Source organism: Mastacembelus armatus, chromosome 13, assembly GCF_900324485.2.
Source record: "Mastacembelus armatus chromosome 13, fMasArm1.2, whole genome shotgun sequence".
Taxonomy (NCBI): Eukaryota; Metazoa; Chordata; class Actinopteri; order Synbranchiformes; family Mastacembelidae; genus Mastacembelus; species Mastacembelus armatus.
In genome coordinates this window covers 1,618,787-1,640,667 of record NC_046645.1, presented here as the reverse complement: position 1 = coordinate 1,640,667, position 21,881 = coordinate 1,618,787, and the positions used below count along the sequence as shown (strand labels likewise).

The 21,881-nt window shown below is 40.6% G+C and overlaps 1 protein-coding gene across 1 annotated transcript; it reads left to right on the top strand.

The window, feature by feature from the left end:
- Nucleotides 1–360: 360 nt before the first annotated feature.
- LOC113136588 (clathrin heavy chain 1-like) lies at nucleotides 361–21,858 on the top strand. The gene is made up of 32 exons (XM_026317535.1): nucleotides 361–710; nucleotides 2,224–2,431; nucleotides 5,183–5,451; nucleotides 5,818–5,979; nucleotides 6,123–6,236; nucleotides 6,458–6,631; nucleotides 7,778–7,975; nucleotides 8,211–8,411; nucleotides 8,541–8,693; nucleotides 8,886–9,008; nucleotides 9,203–9,340; nucleotides 9,576–9,740; nucleotides 9,920–10,100; nucleotides 10,227–10,390; nucleotides 10,514–10,639; nucleotides 10,831–10,973; nucleotides 11,101–11,335; nucleotides 11,508–11,630; nucleotides 11,903–12,048; nucleotides 12,261–12,444; nucleotides 12,603–12,795; nucleotides 12,967–13,124; nucleotides 13,227–13,391; nucleotides 13,577–13,684; nucleotides 13,922–14,089; nucleotides 14,335–14,484; nucleotides 14,698–14,829; nucleotides 14,936–15,046; nucleotides 15,250–15,420; nucleotides 15,537–15,758; nucleotides 19,966–20,041; nucleotides 20,190–21,858. Exons 1-32 carry the CDS (start codon nucleotides 669–671, stop codon nucleotides 20,318–20,320), a joined length of 5,034 nt encoding a protein of 1,677 aa, XP_026173320.1. The 5' UTR covers nucleotides 361–668; the 3' UTR covers nucleotides 20,321–21,858.
- Nucleotides 21,859–21,881: the final 23 nt, after the last annotated feature.

Sequence of the window (21,881 nt, the reverse complement as noted above, 5' to 3'; positions counted from 1 at the left end):
TCTTTAAAAAAAAAAAAAAAAAAAAAAAAATAGTGAACTCGATTTCTTTGCCTTATTAAACTAATGTTAGGCAAAATTTTTGTTAAGTAATATTTGATCACAATTGGTATTTGGGGTGCAGCTGTAAAAAATATACTCAGATTTAAAAAAAAAAAAAGTAAATATCAAGTATGTAATGGACGTGGATGGTTGAATTGTAAGCTGTCCTGGTTAAATCCACTCAGGCTGTGGAGCTGAAAAGAACAGAGACCCAGAAATGTGTAAGATTTGCCAGAATAGAGAAACTTAGTTTCTCATAGCCATCCTAAACACGGGGCCAGACCCAGTGTCCTTCCAGAGCTCCCTGGATGCTTCCGGACTGGGAAGGCTGTGAGCCGTTTCCGCCGCCATTGCGGGTTTTGGACTGAAGATCAGCCGCTGCTATCCATCGATGCAGTGCGGACGCACACACAGAAGAGGGGGTTTATTTAGCGTTTTTACTGGCACTGGGTTTTGGAAACGATTGGCAGTAGCCTACTGAATATCACCTTTTTATTGTGTTTTTCGTTTTCACCGTGTGGCTCCGACCGACACATACAGTGAGGAGGTCGTAGCTAGCTCGGTGCTTCAGCCTAGCTAGCTAGTTAGCTGTAGAGGCTAGGACTCCGGAGAAGCTCAAGGAAACCACCATGGCTCAGATCCTACCTATCCGCTTCCAGGAGCACCTGCAGGTATGTTGTGTAATTGTTACTTGCAGATTTCTCAGATAAACAGTGGTTTGACAACTCACTAGCCAGTGTCAGTGTCAATACCCGCAGCAAATGAATGACCTCCCCTCCCCCGTTTAGCCAGCAGCTAGCTACTAGCTTTCCAGGCTAGCAGCTCTCATTCATTGCACTGATGCTGTTAGTGTAACGTTAGCCGACCTAACCTAGCTGTCAGTGACTGAAGGGGGCGGCATTTGATAACATTTAACACTTAATATTTTTATTCACCAGTTTTTTTGTGTGTTTATAGTCGTATTGAGTGGCTTCGTTTGAGGTAGTTGGCTAATACCGACCGTTATTTGCATCGCTAGCTAACCGTTAACGTCAGGTCGTCGTGAGGGATGTTGTAGTCACGTCATCTAATCGTAGCTATATAACTAACGTTAAGCTGCTGGTTAACATGGAGGATTATCGGTGTGATGGCTGTTTTTGATGCAGTCATGGTGTAATTATATCACACCGACTCGCTGATGGTGGTGGTGTCAAGTGGTTGTACCACTAACGTTAGTTGGTTAGAGTGTAAACCCGCTGCAGTCTGGCTCGACCCTGTGCCATTCACGCCAAACGGTGTCACGACAGGCCATTGGTACAGCCATAGGGAGACTGTAAGATGATTCTGTAAGGGTTTCCAGCTGTAAAACTGTTACCTCCTCCACCTATCCGAGCTTTGGTGGATCACACATCACAGGATTTTTGTCTCATACTTGCATCATATTTAAAAAAAACACCTGGGGAGGGATTAGAGTCCGTTCAGGCTCAGCTGGTGTATCTCAGCCTAATTATGTCCATGCACCTTGAATGACCTTTCCTTGTGGGACAGTATAAAGCCATTTGTGAGTTTATTAGTTACTTCAAGCTAAAATAAATGAATTTGTCCTGTAAAAATCTCAACTTTATTAATGTAACAGTGTTGTTTCAACTATATTATCACTTTGGGGGCTGCACTCTGTTGGTGCTGATAAACTATTTCCTGTTCCTGAGTTGTTTTGTTTAAATTTGCATAATATGGGTAAGCTGAGTGATTGAAACTCCTGTCAGTCTAGCACAATTTTAGTTTAACAAACTACTGCTCTCACGGTGACTGTACACAGCTGAATTAACAGCCCCTTTAAACAATTTAGACAAAACCTGTGTTATAAATTTCATGAAGGCTGAATTTATTGCAGGCCAGTTTTGATATGTTGCATTCATTTTAAGTAGATGTGGCTGATAAAGTGGTAGCTCAGCCTGTTGCATAGTCCATAACAAGGGAGGGTACCCTTCAAGAATACATCACATAATAAAAAAAAATAATAAAAAAACACCTTTTGTAAAGGAGAGATTTTTCCCACCAGTCTAATAATAATGAACCTATGGTAAAGTTTATGTCTGCTGTTTACTACAGCATATTTACTATCTTTACAAAAATGAATATAGTGTAAATGAAGCTTTAATTCTTGATGTTTATTGTCTAAAACAGTTCATGTATTCTTCACAGCTCCAGAACCTGGGAATCAACCCAGCCAACATTGGATTCAGCACACTGACCATGGAGTCTGACAAATTCATCTGTATCAGGGAGAAAGTGGGTGAGCAGGCCCAGGTTGTCATCATAGACATGGCCGATCCAAACAATCCCATCCGCAGGCCTATCTCTGCAGACAGCGCCATCATGAACCCTGCCAGCAAAGTTATTGCCCTTAAAGGTAAGTCCTAGCTAAAATGCATATCTAGCACTCTTAGCACATAAATGTATGTGCTACAGAAAAAGGAGTGCGCTAGATTTCTGCAGGCATGTAACTGAAACGTAAACCGTTAAAGTTTTGGTCAGTCACATACCTTGTTACGATGCTTTTCAATTACATTTGGCCATTTGTGTAAATTTTCTTTGTGTTGTTGATGAGTTATGTAGCTGTCACAGTCTGCTTTTCATTTTTGATCTTCATATGTAGACCACCCCATTTGTTTGTCAAAAAAGTTAAGTAGTGTAACAACTTGAAATGTACAAGACACTGATATTTTAGGAAATGTAGCTGTAGTACCAGTGCTAGTAAAATGTCATGCTGTCATGAATGCTTTGTCTATTTTGCTTGTTTTTGCTCTTTTTTCATTTCTTACTGCTTGCTTATGTTTGCAGACGGTGAGTTGAATTTTACATATCATGAGTTGTTAAAGTGTAGTCCTGTATGCACTGTCTTGAAATGTTTGCACAGTAATGATGGTTATTTTAATGAATGCTTGAATTTACGACAACACAAGGAGAGCATAGTAAAATTGCAAAGGCATCTTAAAGGGCTGCATCTTTCTCCTTCGTTTTTGTGGATGTGTGTACTTGTCCTATTTTCTTTGATATACATATATTTTAAATTACAGCTGACCGTTTTCTAAAACGTGTACAGTGGTTTGCATTTTTTAATGCTTTCTTTTTCTTTTAAGTGCAACATGAAAATCAGTACATAAAGGCTTAAAACTACCTTCAGGGTGGTTGTAATGACAGTAAGCATTCTTTCAACAGATGTTTTCTGTCAAATATTGTTGTTTTGGGAAATTTTAGACTGTAGAAGTTATTTAGTTAAATATATAGACTTGGTGTTAAAAACCTAAAAAAAAAAAACAGAATTTTTATTCATTTATTTATTCATTTTTAAATGTAATTTTAGGAACTCGGTTCTAGTATGAAGAACTCACTACCGTTCATAAAACCTCTTTACTGAACTTATATTGTGAATATATTTGTTAAAAATAATATTTAAATGAGCTGTGATGTAGTTATGTCTACCAAACCTTTCATTGCCATATGCAAAACTAGAAAGATTTCCCATCGTGGAGCTCCCAGTGGCACTTATACAAAGGATGCTGTAGAATTTAGCTAAGCGCAGAATAATGACATTGGAAATGTGCTATTACTGATTAATTAATAAAAATATATAATCTATCTATAAGAAACGAGGTTGAAAAGCACATGTTAATCATTTACATTGCTTTCAACTTAAGGGTCTGTTCCACCTTTCAGTAATTAAATGAAACAAACCTGAAGCTTCACTGAATACTGTGCTTTAACACTATCATGTATGCAACTACAGATACAGTGCAAATTTCCGGCCTGTGCTTGGACAGTGCTCCCTTCATTATTCTTCTATTGCAGATAGTAATATTGCTTTTGGCTCATTAAAATTCTTACGTGTTTTTCTCCCTATGTTGCCAAAGTATTTATTCAGAAATTTCACTCTATTTCATTATTTAGATCACGAGGCATTGCTATTCATCAGCTGTATTATGTAATGGTTTGGCTTGTTGAGGCCTGAGTGAACCTAAAATATATGTCTTGGGCCCAAAGAATTGATGTGTCATTCCTCTGAGATTGAACTGGAGGAAGAAAACCGACTTGGTGTCAGTGCATCCATCTAGCATCCTTCCCATCATCTGTTTCTGTGCTTTGTCGTCTTTTGCTAATCTGCATTCAGACCCAACCCAAAATCCCATATAACTCATTTTTGGATTAAATTATGATGTGACTCCCTTAAGAGGTATAATAATGTGGGGAGGTGGAGGACTGGACACAGGCCATAAAGCCTCAATTTGACATGCACTGAGTTTCAGTTTTTTTTGCAGACATTGATTACTATATCTGATTACTATATTGATTACTTGATCTGGTTTTGGTTGACAAATTCAGTAAAGAATTGAACCATTTTACCAAAGCAACAAAGATCATCATTATTTATTCAATTGAGAAGGTGCTGAAAGTAGTAGTAGTAGTAGTAGTAGAAGAAATAATATTTCCAAGTCAGCTTTCAGGCCTAAAATAGTACTGTTAAAAAATACAAGGGACTGCATTGATGCATGTTTGTGTTTACAGGAACTGTTGAAACTATGAGATTAGATTCAGTGATTGCATATGTAGCAGCTGCAACACTCCATTCATGTTGATAGTTAATCAACACAGCTCCTTGCTTTATGATGTTGCAGTGTGTCAACACAGTGGACTCAGTGAGAGGAATGAGCACATCACATTTTTTTGATAGTCTGAGCACTGTCAAGTCTGTGTGAGCTTCTCAAATCAAAATTTGTTTTGTAAATGAATGATGATTTTTACAGAATGTGTCACATTAAAAGTTTCTTGCATCAGATCTACTGAATGCAGATACACCACCTAAGTGGTTGCCCCTTTGTTAGTGTTGCCTATTGCTTTGACACTGGTATTGGCTTTTTGTATGGTCCTTTGCTGTTACTCAGTCCAAACCCTGACTACCAACATTTCTCCAGCATTTGGAATTTGGTATGCCCAAATCGTACGTTTCCTCCTGAAGTCTGCTGTGGTTTGTGGTAGCTTTAGTCGCTGGACTGGTTTGGTTCATTTTTTTTTTTTTTTAAAGAGAATTTTTTGATGGGGGTGGGCGTGGTCACACCATTCACCTGTGTCATTGTACAATAACCTTGGCTCTGAATATTTGCAGCGGCAAAGACCTTGCAGATCTTCAACATTGAGATGAAGAGCAAGATGAAGGCTCACACGATGACAGATGATGTGACGTTCTGGAAGTGGATCTCCCTCAACACTGTGGCCCTGGTCACGGACAACGCTGTCTACCATTGGAGCATGGAGGGTGACTCTCAGCCGATCAAAGTCTTTGATCGTCACTCCAGCCTGGCAGGCTGCCAGATCATCAACTACCGCACAGATGCCAAACAGAAATGGTTGCTACTCATTGGCATCTCAGCACAGGTAAACAAACTGTGACTGAAGAGCAGCATTTTGAAAAAAAGCCGTGAACACGTTTAATAAATACTGTCATTAGTCTTGTATTGGAGAACAGCAGAGCTGCAGCTTAATAGTATTCTGTGTGCCTATTAATTTGCTGTTGAAGATTATGTTGTGATTAAAAGCTTGTGTGTAGTTTCAACTTCCTAAAGTGAGGAATTATATATTTGTATTGACATTTCATGTTGCATTTTGAGTTATGTAATGAAACGGCAGCTTTCATCAGATTTCAGTGGGCTCAGTGATCCTGGAAGCAAAGGCAATGAAGAATCAATAGACATATATCCCAGACAGCTCAGGGCTAACCTGTGAGCCCTCTCTCCTCTTCAGCAAAATCGTGTTGTCGGAGCCATGCAGCTTTACTCGGTAGACAGGAAAGTATCTCAGCCCATTGAGGGACATGCTGCTGGCTTTGCACAGTTCAAGATGGAGGGAAACACGGAGGAATCAACTCTGTTTTGCTTTGCTGTGCGAGGACAAGCGGGAGGAAAAGTAAGATTTACTGGCACTGCAAACAGCAAACAAAGTGATCAGGATAGACACATTTGAATAGTGGAAATCAATGTAATGAAAGGTGTTTGAGAGAATCTTGTAACTTGACTTTGTCTGCTTTTTGTATATATTTTTTTTTCTAGCTGCACATAATTGAAGTGGGGACTCCGCCGACTGGGAACCAGCCATTTCCAAAGAAAGCTGTGGATGTTTTCTTTCCTCCAGAGGCCCAGAATGATTTTCCTGTTGCCATGCAGGTACAAAAACCACCTCTCTTTGTCTTTGTTCTTTAAACAGTAGTGTTACGGCTAGTGTTCATCCAACAAATGCACTGAAATGTCACATTTGGAAGGGGAGGGTCAGTGTGAGCAGTTCTGCTGGACAGTTAAGATAGTAAATTCAGTCTTGCTTCCTAAGGCCAGTGTGACAGTGGTCTGTCTTTTTATGTGCCCTAAAAGTTCTGTTCCTATATTTCTAGATCAGCTCCAAGCAAGATGTCGTTTTTCTCATCACCAAATATGGCTACATCCACCTGTACGACCTGGAGACTGGAACTTGTATTTACATGAACAGAATCAGTGGGGAAACCATTTTTGTCACTGCACCCCATGAGCCGACAGCTGGTATCATTGGAGTCAACAGGAAAGGACAGGTAATGTTCTAACTCTGCCACTCCCAAAATACTTTTACATTTATGGTTGTGTAATATCCCCATTAAGGACTGTATACAGTGCAAAGGCACAAACACACATAAACATAGGTGCATGAATACCGCTGGAGTAGTTTGTCTCATTCAAATTTTTTTTTCTCTGAATGTCGACGTCATGTTTGCTTTGGCATATTGGTTTTCAAACTGATGTTTTTGCTTTAGGTTTGAAAATGGACAAAAATAAAGCCAGTTATATCTGAGTCTTGCACTAAAAATTTGTAAAAGGCATAATGTTTAAAAAATATTTGAATGGACATCTTTTATAAAATCAGCATAGTTTTGCACACAGATGACTGACACATGAATATTCATGATTATTTATAAATCAGTGCTAGTATGACCACATGACTACACTACATGTGTTCATACTAGATTCCTCTCTGTTTTGGTCTGTTATTGCTGACATTTGATAGTGATTCACATTGCCTGTGATATATCAGTCCTTTTCTGTGTCAGCATGGGTCATTCAGTTATGTAGTGTTGTGACCTTGACTGAGGAAGTGGAGCAGCATCTTCAGTGTGAGGCAGCATGTGAATCACAGCGGGGGGGGGGAAGCTTGGCTGGGAAGACTATGCAGTCTAATCCTGTTACTGACTCTGACCTGCAGGTCAACCACATACAGCTCAGTGTATTCTCACATACACACACGTTCAATATATAACACTGGACTCCACAACATGAAGTTATCCCTCATTGTAGTTTAGGAATGTGACAATCATAGGATGTAATACACTTAAATCTGTTTTTGCATACAGAGGTGTACACAGAGAACTTGTGCTTGGTTTTATATCCGAATGTTTCAATATTTCACAGTCAATTAAATGTGCACTCTTCACACAGGGTGTGTGTTCTCTTTCATGGGTTAGCTTGTCCACTCTGGGTGTTCAGGGCAATCAGTGATTCCTTGTGGACATGCATATTACTATACATGTTAATTTGCTATAGTGGTAAATGTTTTTCGAGTGCACTGAGGAATAAAATAAATATTACATGAATATTGACTCTTTGTGCCTGCAGGAATAAATCTCATTAATTAGGTAAGCTCTATTCTCTACAGATAATAAAATATTGCAAATGTGCTTTTCCAGGTTCTGTCAGTCTGCGTGGAAGAGGAAAATATCATTCCCTACATTACAAATGTACTCCAGAACCCTGACCTGGCCCTTCGCATGGCTGTTCGTAACAACCTTGCTGGTGCTGAGGAGCTGTTCGCCCGAAAGTTCAACACACTCTTTGCAGCTGGGAATTATTCTGAAGCTGCTAAGGTGGCGGCCAATGCACCCAAGGTACTGCCACTACACTCTCTGAGGGGTCAAACAAAATGACACTGCTTACAGTTCAACTAGTATAGGCTACAACTGAGCACTTGTGTACTTCAAAAGCATGTATAAGAAAAAGGTTTAACCATGATAAGAGACTATGGGATATTTAAAACTAAAACAGAATAACTAGCGAGTCTTTCAGTGGTGAAAGAATCTTCCCACTGTCATTTAAATCCTTAGCCTCTGCATCTTCTTTCAGGGCATCCTGCGGACTCCAGACACAATCCGTCGGTTCCAAAGTGTTCCAGCTCAGCCAGGCCAGACATCTCCCTTGCTTCAGTATTTTGGCATCCTGCTGGACCAGGGCCAGCTTAATAAGTTTGAGTCTCTGGAGCTGTGCAGGCCTGTTCTCCAACAGGGCCGCAAGCAGCTACTGGAAAAATGGCTGAAAGAGGACAAGGTATGTCAGTACTTGTCAGCTTGAGGATTACATATAATTTTCTTCTGTGCCATTGTTCTGATTTTCCCAAATTGAGTTGCTGAATTGCTCTTATACCTGTACTCAGTGACACTGTGTGTGTGATTACAGTTGGAATGCTCTGAGGAGCTTGGGGATTTGGTGAAGTCTGTAGACCCTACTCTTGCCCTCAGTGTCTACCTCAGAGCGAATGTCCCCAACAAGGTCATTCAGTGCTTTGCAGAGACTGGCCAATTCCAGAAGATTGTCCTTTATGCGAAAAAGGTATGTGACAAGGCCTTACTTTCTGTTATTCCATTTTTTCTTACATTAGACTAACGTGCTGGAGAGTCGTATGTTGTTTTAGTGTTGTCCTAACATTAATTTACATTTATTTTTGTTTTATGTGGTTTTGCAGCAGTTAGGACACACCCCAGTTGTAGGGCTATTATGATTAAAGGTCTGTTGTCCCTGTAGGTGGGCTACACTCCAGACTGGATCTTCCTGCTAAGGAATGTAATGCGAATTAGTCCAGAGCAGGGCCTTCAGTTCTCCCAGATGCTGGTTCAGGATGAAGAGCCACTTGCTGACATTACACAGGTAAAAACACATGTAGCATATAATCAGAAGCCCTCACATGTCATATTAGCAACAAACGGTTTTATTACATTGGGTGATGTTCAGCAGTTAACAATGTAATAAAGTAGTCAGCTGTTATTTGATTAAAAAGACCACAAAACATGTGTTTTTGAAGCGTTTTCATCTGTGATTAATGCTTTCTGTTTTGTTTTCAGATTGTGGATGTGTTCATGGAGTACAACCTGATCCAGCAATGCACATCCTTCCTACTAGATGCCCTGAAAAACAACAGACCCATGGAAGGACCACTGCAGACACGCCTTCTGGAAATGAATTTGGTTCATGCACCTCAGGTACAAAAACGTGTATACATCAGATCTAAAGATTCAAGTTACTTCATTTTAATCTATCTGTATAGTTAAGTAATCAGATTTATTAGACTTTTTTTCATAATTTTTGACACTAACCTCTCAGGTTTGTTTCATCTTTGAAAAGCACCTCACTGTTACTTTTTCTGAAAAGCTAAATTCCCACTATTGCAGTGTTTCCTATTCATAGCAATTGAAATGTCTCTATCCTTTGTTGTAGGTTGCAGATGCCATCCTGGGCAATCAGATGTTCACCCACTACGATCGTGCACATGTGGCACAGCTGTGTGAGAAGGCTGGTCTCCTGCAGAGGGCGCTGGAGCATTATACAGACCTGTACGACATCAAACGTGCTGTGGTGCACACACATCTTCTCAACCCAGAGGTATAACCAGAACAAGGAACATTAAAAATACATGAGACATGAATAACGTGTCACTCTAATTCTGCTTTCTACATATGCTCATATGAAAAAGGTGTTAATTTATTTTATTTTAATTTATTTATTTAGTTATAATACTGGGTGTTGTATTGCTGACATTTTTTTTTTGTTTCTTTCTACAGTGGTTGGTGAATTTCTTTGGCTCCTTGTCAGTGGAGGACTCTCTGGAGTGTCTGAGGGCCATGTTGTCCGCAAATATCCGCCAGAACCTGCAGATCTGTGTGCAAGTGGCCTCCAAGTACCATGAGCAGCTCACCACTCAGGCACTTACTGAGTTGTTTGAGTCGTTCAAAAGCTTTGAGGGTAAGCTGGGAATATAAGAAGTTCAAAGCAGCCTTGCCTTTCCTGTTAATTCTGAGAAAACAGCAACAGTTTTAAAAGATAGCTGCTCTTAGCTCTCCTGTTAATGTTGCCATTTTTGTTTTCCAGGTTTGTTCTACTTCTTGGGATCCATTGTGAACTTCAGCCAGGATCCAGAGGTCCACTTTAAATATATCCAGGCTGCCTGCAAGACGGGACAGATCAAAGAGGTGGAGAGAATTTGCCGAGAGAGTAACTGCTACGACCCTGAACGTGTGAAGAACTTCCTTAAGGTTGGAACTGGTCTAGTGCAGAATAAACATTTAACTATAAAATCACTTCACTTTTCTTTAGAACGTTGTTGAGCAACACTAGCATGTATGAGCCATTTCCAATTTAATATTTTGTCTCTACAGGAAGCCAAACTGACTGACCAGCTGCCTTTGATCATTGTGTGTGACCGCTTTGATTTTGTCCATGATCTGGTCCTGTACCTGTACCGCAACAGCCTGCAGAAATACATTGAGATCTATGTGCAGAAGGTATGTTATTAGTGGAAAATTGTTCCAGGCCTATGCAATCAGAAACCTTTCTCTACCAATTCTGTATTACATTTTTAACTGCAACACTGAGTTAAGAAATAGATATGATTTGCGCTACTTAACATCAGCTACTGTTGTGCGTTACTCTTTTCCTGAAAGGTAACGTGTGAAAATGTTATAATTTATTCCAGGTAAACCCAAGCCGTCTTCCAGTAGTCATCGGAGGGTTGCTGGATGTAGACTGTGCTGAGGATGTGATTAAGAACCTGATCATGGTGGTGAGAGGACAGTTCTCTACAGATGAACTGGTTGCTGAAGTAGAGAAAAGAAATCGGTAAGAAGAAAAGAACAAGTTAAACTACCAGGCTGCAAAGATCGTGTAGCCATAAGTTCAGGCAAACATGCCTCAGCAGTTCGAGTTGAAAGAGTAATGACAAGTCCTTATGTGTGTCATTCTCCAGATTGAAGCTGCTGCTGCCTTGGTTGGAGGCTAGAATTCATGAAGGTTGTGAGGAACCTGCAACCCACAATGCTCTGGCCAAGATCTACATTGACAGCAACAACAACCCTGAGCGCTTCCTGAGAGAGAACCCCTACTACGACAGCCGTGTGGTGGGCAAGTACTGTGAGAAGAGAGACCCCCACCTTGCCTGTGTGGCCTATGAAAGAGGACAGTGTGACCAGGAACTTATTCATGTGAGTTTAGATTGCAGTCATATTTTTATTAAAAGCTAAAAAAGGACAATGGGAAATGATTGTACTTTTTTCTTATGTTCGTTTTGTCTTGTTTTGTGACATTGCACATAAATTATGACTTGACTTGCTAGGTTAACACTTTGGTTAACACTTTGTGAATGTCATCCTTCAGGTCTGCAATGAGAACTCACTATTCAAGAGTTTGTCCCGCTACCTTGTACGTCGCAAGAATCCTGAGCTGTGGGCAAGTGTCCTGTTGGAGACAAACAATTACAGAAGACCACTGATCGATCAGGTGGAAGTCTTTGCTTTGTTTAATACCTCTAAATTATGCTGCCTGTGTTAGTTGACTTAGCTTGTTAATGAAACATAGCTGGCAATGTATTGAATTTCATTTTAGACCTGTACCGTTTTGATAGTAGTTGTAAGTTTTCTAACTACATCCATCTTTACTTTTCTCCTTTAATCTTATATCTGCCTGTTTTGTTGTAGTTTAGCTAAACTTTAAAGTAAGTAAAACTATTTCACCTAAAATACCATATCTAGCATTGTCCATCTCGACTGCAGGTTGTGCAGACAGCCTTGTCAGAGACCCAGGATCCCGAGGAGGTGTCTGTCACTGTCAAAGCCTTCATGACCGCCGACCTTCCCAATGAGCTCATCGAGCTTCTTGAGAAGATTGTCCTAGATAACTCTGTATTTAGTGAGCACAGGTAGGAAAGAGATGATGCTACCTGTGTACCACCAAATGCTTCTGTGACTGTGAATCTAAAGAATACATCTGCAATCGCACTATGCAATATAAGGCACAGTAATCCAGTGTTTTGAGCCTGTTTTTAAAATTTTGATCATATTAAACAAAGCACCCAGTTGAAAATGTGTTTGTAAGATCCTCACTGAAAATCATCTGTCTTGGTTATTTCAGAAACCTCCAGAATCTGCTCATCCTGACAGCTATTAAAGCTGATCGGACACGAGTTATGGAGTACATCAACCGTCTGGACAACTATGATGCCCCAGACATTGCTAACATCGCCATCAGCAATGAGCTGTTTGAGGAAGCCTTTGCTATCTTTAGAAAATTTGATGTCAACACCTCTGCTGTGCAGGTAAGTGCCTTCCTTCTTCACTGTATATGTTTTAGGGGTGTATACAGCTTAAGGCAAGGCATATTATTTTGGAATCAGAACCTTGACCTAAAGCTGGATTTTTGTTGCTGTGTTGTTCATCTTGATATTCACTGATTTTATGTTTTCCTTGTGTCCAGGTTCTGATTGAGCACATTGGTAACTTGGACAGAGCGTATGAGTTTGCTGAGCGCTGCAATGAGCCTCCAGTGTGGAGTCAGTTGGCAAAGGCTCAGCTTCAAAAGGGCCTAGTCAAAGAAGCTATTGATTCTTACATCAAGGCTGACGACCCTTCTGCCTACATGGAAGTGGGACAGGCTGCAGCGCAGAGCGGTAGGATTACCTTTGTTGTAACTATATTGTATGTGCAGATCGGGTGCTTAGACTGAAGAATTTTGGATAAATACCTAAGTGTGTTGAATAGTCTTAAATTATGTGTTGTGGCAAATATATATATATGAGACTAATGTGCTCATGACACTGATGGGATCTAATTGTGTGCAGGAAATTGGGAGGACCTGGTGAAGTTTCTGCAAATGGCCCGCAAGAAGGCCCGCGAGTCCTATGTTGAAACAGAGTTGATCTTTGCCCTGGCCAAGACCAATCGCCTGGCTGAGCTGGAGGAGTTCATCAATGGGCCCAATAATGCCCACATTCAGCAAGTAGGTCCTGGGAAGCACAAAAACATGAAACTCACTTGCATATGCAGTTGTTATTTTGTTGACAATTTCTACTTTGCTGATCTGGCTTTTTGCATTCTGTAGGTGGGTGATCGTTGCTATGATGACAAGATGTATGAAGCAGCCAAACTGCTTTACAACAATGTGTCCAACTTCGGCCGTCTGGCCTCCACTCTGGTGCACCTGGGAGAGTACCAGGCTGCTGTGGACGGAGCCCGCAAGGCCAATAGCACCCGCACGTGGAAGGAGGTGAGGAATGACAACACAGTGCAGTGATGGAGTACTGATTTCAAATGAAACACACGTTTGTGCTTCTCTGTCTGCCACCAAGCCTTGTTATAAACAGAACAAACTAAAAAACCTCATGAAGAAAAATGACTGTAGACAGTGTGTATGTGGAATATATAGTTTGATTTGATTCTCTTCCCTTCCAGGTGTGTTTTGCTTGTGTGGATGGGAAGGAGTTCCGTCTTGCCCAAATGTGTGGCCTGCATATTGTCGTCCATGCAGATGAACTGGAGGAACTAATTAACTACTACCAGGTACATGAGTTAACTGGAGACAGTGTTAAACATGTCACATGCGCTGTCAGTTCAGAGTAATCAGTGAACACAGAGTACCTGGAAACAGACATGTTCCCAGCACTGGACAGTAGAGTGTTACCTTGAGTTGAATTTTAATTTAAAAGGACAGTTATGAACAATATTTGATTTAATTTTGTGTGTGTCCTTTTTTTTTTTTTTTTCAATTGTCTTATTGAATCCATCTGTATCCTGCAGGACCGTGGTTACTTTGAGGAGCTGATCACCATGCTGGAGGCTGCTCTTGGTCTGGAGCGTGCTCACATGGGTATGTTCACTGAGCTGGCCATTCTGTACTCCAAATTCAAACCCCAGAAGATGAGGGAGCACCTGGAACTCTTCTGGTCCCGCGTTAATATTCCAAAGGTATGCAAAGGAAACAGCTGCAGCTCAAATGAATCATTATTTATGATCAACTTCACAGCACACGTGACAACTCCTCTGGCATGAGTACCTGAAAAGGCATGGAACAAGTTATATTTGAACAAGTCTTAAATAGCTCCCTCTCCATTCTTGATTAGTTAATTAACTAAGCTGTGTGTGTGTGTGTGTGTGTGTGTGTGTGTGTGTGTGTGTGTGTGTGTGTGTGTGTGTGTGTGTGTGTGTGTCAGGTTCTCAGGGCAGCAGAGCAGGCTCACCTCTGGGCAGAGCTGGTTTTCCTCTATGACAAGTATGAGGAGTATGATAACGCCATCATCACCATGATGAACCATCCAGCTGATGCCTGGAAGGAGGGCCAGTTCAAAGACATTGTAACCAAGGTAAAAAAAAATAATAATTAGTGGCAACAAGTTCTTCTGTGATAGGCTGCAGCAAATCCCTGTGACCCTAAATAGGACTAAGTGGGTAAAGATAATGGATGGAGTTCTGCTTTTAACAGCAGTGTCACAGCACAGTTTTTGCCACAGAAATATGTATAGCTGCTATGATGTGCTTTTCTTATTATATGAGTGTATATTTGATTTTTGTTTCAGGTGGCCAATGTGGAGCTTTATTACAAGGCCATCCAGTTTTATCTGGAGTTCAAACCCCTGTTACTGAACGACCTCCTCATTGTCCTCTCTCCAAGGCTGGACCACACACGTGCTGTCAACTACTTTAGCAAGGTCCTGATACATTATTGTTTTTTGTAAACATATGGCTGCTTTGTGTTTTAAATATGTGAGATTAGAAAATTCACATAGTTGATTATATTTCTAATTGTTTGTTCAGGTGAAACAGCTGCCGCTGGTTAAACCTTACCTAAGGTCTGTCCAGAATCACAACAACAAGTCAGTAAATGAGGCACTCAACAATCTCTTCATCATTGAGGAGGATTATGCGGTATGATGTGATGTGATGCTAATCTTGTCTGCTATGTATTGTAACTGGTGGTATGGTGATCTATGTCCTTTAGGTGTTTTCATTTTTGGTAAAGTTTGGATTTGCTACTTCCAGCAGCAGTTCTTCAGATGATCTAAATTTTAAAAGTTTTCACAGAGCTACTTTTTCAGTTCTATATTTTAATCCTGCCTTCTCTTATTCAGGCCCTGCGTACTTCCATCGACGCCTATGACAACTTTGACAACATCTCACTGGCCCAGGGCCTTGAGAAGCATGAGTTGATTGAGTTTAGGAGGATCGCAGCCTATCTCTTCAAGGGCAACAACCGCTGGAAACAGAGTGTTGAACTCTGCAAGAAGGACAAGCTCTACAAGGTGTGTGGCCACTGAAAAATAAACATAACTTCCAGTATAGATGCTGGTAAATCATGTCATCACATTTCACTCCATAAACCAACAGAGCAAGTCTAATTGTGCCCTCTTCTCTGCAGGATGCCATGCAGTATGCATCTGAGTCCAAAGACATTGAGCTGGCAGAGGAGCTTCTGGCATGGTTCCTGAAGGAAGATAAGAAGGAGTGTTTTGCCGCCTGCCTGTTCACCTGCTACGACCTGCTGCGACCTGATGTGGTGCTAGAGACCGCCTGGCGACACAACATCATGGATTTCTCTATGCCATACTTCATCCAGGTCATGCGGGAGTATCTCTCTAAGGTGAGTAGACTAGCGGTAACCAGGGTGTGTGATTTTCAGAACAAAGTAAATACTGTAGATCTGTGAGAAGGTTTCTCAGAAGACAAAAGTGTATTAATGCGTGTTATTGATACCTACAGTGAAAAAAGTCATTTGAAGGTAGATGTGGTCTTCATGTTGACTTTTTTCCTCCTGCTGTTAGTTATTTACACTTGTGAAATAGTATTTGCCAACCTGCACGTATCTATCAAGACCCACAAGTCTGAGGTTGACAGTGCCAGACCTGTTCAGATGGTTTCCTACAGACCTCTTTAACTTTTAAACTGAAACTGTAAATAATTTTTCCCTGATTGATGTCAGGCATTTCCATCCATCTGAAATCTAATAAAACTATCAACAGATGCTGAGATGTTTGCAAATACTATTCGTTGACAGTGTCTCCCCCAGACTGTATCAAAGACAAAGCCCCCTCACTACTTGCCCTTTCTTTCTGTCATATGTCATCACTGGTGATTTCTTTTCTGTTTGGCTTTTCATCCATTCAAGCTACTTTTCCATACAAATGTGTTCCATAAGAGATTCATAATTTCTGTGTTGCTCATCACACCATCTCTTTGTTACGTAGCAAAAGTATGACCTATTGCTTTTATAGCTGAAAGAAGAGAGTTATAGATTTGTAAAATTTATTGCATTTAATTGCCAAATTGGTGCATTTTACTACATCCAGCGAACTGTCATTTAATCAGTCAACTTTATTTTAGACTCCATATAAAAAATGTTTTGTAATTACTTTGATTATTTCTTGGCACTTGATTGATTATGACTGAGTATGTGAAACAGGGACAAACATTTTTTTTTTTTCCACTTATATATTATAGACTTAGTTTTAGTAGATGTCATTTAAATGTTTAGACTACCTGGTCATATTAGTATTTAGTTTTTTACAATACTCTATATAACAAAGTAGAATTCACAGTACTAGACTAATCTCAAGTTTGCATTTGTATCAAAAGTGGCGTTATTACTCATGTCTCTTTTCAGGATTTTTGCATTTTTCTTTAAGTGACCAGTCCTGTTTGCTCTTTTCTGTCAGTTTCTATTTTGGGAGACTTCCATTTGTTTTTTTCCTCCTTAAGTTGCCTCTCTGAATTTCCTTTCCAGGTTGATGCGATAAAGGAAAAGGTGAAAGTCGAATCCATTTTCTAATCATTCTTTTTGACCCCTCTCCCTTGTCCTACTTAGCTTGTAGATTGGAGGAGCAAAATTAGCAGAAACTGCATGCCCCCCTTCCTCATGTCACTCTGCCGCTTCTGAATGTAAACATCTCCACTTGACAACAGACCAGCCCACAAGACTCCAGAGTGGAGCTCATCATACCCACCCTGCTAAGTTTGCTGGTGTGTGTGACTGCCTAGAGTTTGCAGCTCAAAACGAAAAAATAAAGAGCTAATCATTGAATTAGACAAAACTCTTGTGGTGTGAGCAAGAGGAGGTGTGAAAGTCCAATCTGTTTAGGAACTATTAATTCTGTTCCTTCTTGATATCACATCCAGTTTATCATTAGTACTAGCTAATAGGATTCATCTACTGAGTAATGACGTGTTTAACATTGATCAATGGAAACAGCTGTTTTGTTGGTGGTGTGTTGCTGACAGGTGTCCATATTTGCCCAGGTATAGAAATACAGCATCCATCAGTTTTGATGCTTTGACTAATTATTCTCTGCAAGTTCCTCACTACAAAAAACCCCTTTTGACATATTTCTGTCAAATGTGCCCCATCACGGCCTTTCTCCTCAACCACACTGAGCAATCCACTTAAACCAGCATGCCCATCAGGTGTGGGGGAAGAGCACCGCTCTGGAACTGCGTCACCTGCTGTGGTCAGGTCCTTTTCTCGCAGACTTGTAGATGAATTCTAATGTTAAACTGTCTTATAACAGCACTCAGCTGCAGTCTGCTCCTAGCCATTATCCTGACTTGGTTCAGGATCATTTCAGCTACAATATGCATATTTGTAGTCATTATAATTGTAGTTTCAAGTTCTATTACGAAGCTAGTTATTAGTTGTAATTTTATACTATACCAAGATGGGGTGAGGCCATGTTTATGTATGTTTAGACCATGGAGGAGGAGCACAGACTGCAGCTAAGTGTAAGACTTAATTTTAGTAATAAAAGAGCCAACGAGGCATTTTAATGAAGTGACCATTCTTTCAGAGATCTTTCCATGTCTGTCTGTACTACTGAATTTATCTGCTAAAGAGCACAGATGATACAAACCATTAAAAAGTAGGTACAGGAATTTTGGGAGGGGGGTACGTGCTTCTGAGTATTCTCTGCCACTGTAAAGCATGGTCTCTTCAAGCACCGAACAACTTGAGTGTATGGGAGCAAATAATATGTAGTTTGAGTGTGTTCTTTGGGGGGAAAAACACAATCTACACAATGTATAGAGCGACAAGCATGCCCCCTCCCCTGGTAGCATCAGCAGCACTCAGGCCAGGCTAGAAAATATTGTTGTTGGCTGTGCCTGCTTCTGGAAACCTTGAACTGGCTGTATAAAACCATCCCCTCCACCCTCTTTCACTCTCCCTCCACTACGGCTCTCTGCTTCTGTCTCTCTTTCTCATGCACTCCTCAAGAAGAAAATAACTAAACTGCCGCTTCAGCATGACTCTCAACCCTTCTCTTCTAAAACCAAACTACAACCTGTCTTTTTCTTGAAACAGCCTGCTTTAACAGACTTGAGTGACTGTAGTAGGAAATCAGATAGTATGTAGAGAACTGAACCCAAAACTGCCATAATGGGGTTTGGGGGGGTGGGGGTCCTGTCCTTTGGCAGCATGTATCCCTGTCCTTCACTGATCAGTTTATCTGTATTTAATCTGCACACTGTCATAGCTGAAGGCAATATCTGAAGCTTTTGCTGGCTGCTTAATCTCTAGTACTGTCTTTTGTTCTCTCTCTGAAGCCATCTGCCTCCACACTCCCTAGCATTTAATAAAGCACCACAGAATAACCAGGCAGTGTTGAGATGCTAAATGCTTCTTGTAGATATTCACACACAGACATTGACTTTACCTGGGCCCATTGTAAGACTTACTCTAAGACTGTTTTAAGCAAACACAGAAAGTAGTTTTTTTTAAATACAGTGGCAATAGGAAACGAAAGACTAAACAAATGGAGCAATGATTGTTTGTAAAATGTTCTTTTGTCTGCAGATATTTTTTGATATTTTCAACTACAGGTAAAACAAAATCAATTACTTGATTAATCACCAAATATGTTGTTGATCAGTTAATTGATGACTTTTAGGCAGAGTTTTGGAGTATGTGGTGATAAATTGAAGATCTTCAGGTTTTGGACTGCTGGTCAGACAGATCTTTTATTAGTGATCTTTTCTTTGAGTACTACACATGTCCTGTGAATGTTTCGGTATGAAGTAAGTCTGGATAAATATTTGTTTATGGCACCCACAAATATAAGGCATAAACACAGGCACATGAAGCATTTTCTGGCCTCAGGTTTTGCTTAATAACCACATTGTTACTCTGGCACGTTAGTACAAGGACACCTCTGGACATCAGGTTTTCAGAATCATGTTTCATGGTTACAGCTTCAGCTACAGCTGAATCCTGATTGCTAACTGAGGGTAATCAAGTTATGTCTTGGTCTTCTTCACCTTTACTGCAAACATGGAAGAATGTTTTGATATTCAGCTGAGAGATGGAAAGACTTATGGGGTAAACACATGTGTATTGGTCGTAGTGCTTAAAGGGTTGGTTCTCTACATACTCTACATTTCCAACATGTTAGAGTAGATGATTTGGGTGGCTGGATGGTGGGACCATTATTGCCCAGTAGCTGTTTGTCATTGTCTTCCCTCCTAATTCCCAACACTTTCCACAATTAAGTGGATGTCTTTCTGACAGACTGTAGTAGCCAAGCTCAGTAGGGTAGCCAGTTTCTCCGTAGTTCTAGTTACTCCTTTTGCCTTATAGAGGGCCTACAACATATTAGCAAGGCCTGTGTCCCGCAGCCTGTTTCTATTTAATTCGGGACTGTATTGATCTTCGCCTGTCAGGAATGGTCCCATCCGTCAGCCAGTGAAATAACCCAGAGGTCAGTTGTTACAAACCCGGCGTCTCAGCCCTTGCTCTTCAAGACCTCATCACTGACAGTGTAGCCGAAGTCTTGACACCGTCACTGTTGTTGTGTTTTCCCCAGGTGGACAAACTCGAAGTCTCTGAGTCTCTGAGGAAACAGGAGGAGCAGGCTACAGAGTCTCAACCTATTGTTTACGGTACAAAAAATCCCCACACAGACGATAATTGTGTTCCTGTAATGCGGTCTTCACCGGTTTCCAGTACATTTCAAGGAAATCTAGAGAATATTCATTCCAGCGACCAAAGCTGTACTCATATAACTCGTTATTGATGTTTTTGTTGCAGGCACACCCCAGCTCATGCTCACAGCAGGGCCCAACGTGGCCATGCCTCCCCAGCAGCCCTATGGCTACGGCTACACAGCAGCACCAGGCTACGGCCAACCGCCACAGCCCAGCTTTGGTTATGGCATGTGAAGCCTCAACAACCCTAACCCTCATGACAACTTTCCCTCCATTTGTCCTTCTCTCTTTGTGTTCCTCACCAGCTTCCCATGGTCTTCTACTCACAACAGGGGCCACAAGCAAGCAACAAACCACTCTCGTTTTGAGTGCTGATTTTTTTTTTTTTTTTTTCTATCATGTTGTCCTGTTATAAGAGAAAACATTTAACTGCATTGAAGGACTTTTATTTGTATGTTTTGAAAAGAAATTGAACCACTTGTTTCTTTGTATTTAAAACATTCCATATTTATGACTACTTGTTTAGATTTTGTTTGTTATTGTCCTTTTTTTTTTTTTTTATCAGTTTGTTTGCGCAGAAGTGGACTTGCTAAAGCTCAGCGATGAACCTTTGAAGTAGGTGGAGGAGCATTGGATTTTGCACTTGAAAGAAGAAATTGATGTAGAGAAGCTCTTACTTTTAATGTACTGAACATGTGAACAGCTTACATTGTCTCGTTTGTCTGTATAATGCATTCCTCATTGTATATTCTGAAAAAGGTTACATATAATATTTGAACATATATTGCCAATTCAATGGCTATAGCTAGCAACACTAAGTAATGATAGTATATTCTGCACAGGCGTGTAGCTTTATGGAGTTTTAAATGCATACAGACGTATGTCACTATTTGAATGAGGGTGTGTCTGTATGTATGTATGCGTGTATGCACGCACGTGTGCGTGTTTGTGTGTGTGATCTGATGTCTAAATAAGAATTTTAACCCCCTCACAGCCTGTACTGGGCTACCAATCCACCTTACTAGATGTTAGCTCTCTTTCATTGGCGCCATGTATTTAGGTGACCTCTTGTGCCGTGTACAGTGGTTGTGAGTGAGACTGTAACTGTATATGTGCAAGGATGGGATCACGGCTACCAAACCCCTGTGCCCTTAACCGTACCGTGTGTGTGTGTGTACGTATGTATGTATGTATGTGTGTGTGTGTGTTATTTACTCTGAACCCTCCTTGTGCTGAGGTCTGTGTATGCCAGGTGTTGTGGTGTTTCCCCTCGGTCATCATTACTTTTTTGCGTGTACAGAAGTGAACATGAAGAATTGAATACTTTTAGATGGAGACCCCATCCATATGTCCTCCATCCATTCCCCTGTCCTGTTTCCTCCACCGTTAAAGCTAAGTGGCAAGAACAAACACGGAGGAATAAGGCAACAGGCTGGTGGAACCTTTGGTGTCTTAACTACAGCTTGAATAGATCCATAAACACTCCTGTAGTTTGTGTGTTTAGGTGGTTACGATGAAGAAATTAGGTCTCAGTACGTCCAGTTCTTTGTCAAGAATGGTCTGAAATAAGAGCTTGTATTTACCTTGATGTACTTAACTTCCTTACATGCTTTGAGCTGTGTATGTAAAGTGTCATCCTAACCCTAACATAAGTTGAATTCCTTTCTGTTGTCATGCATATTAATAATAAGGGGGCTCTCTCACTGATAAGTGGAAGAATATGACTTAACTGAAAGGGAAATACTAGCGTAAATAAAAAACAAAAAATTGTATCCGGTTTGCTCTGGACTCAGTT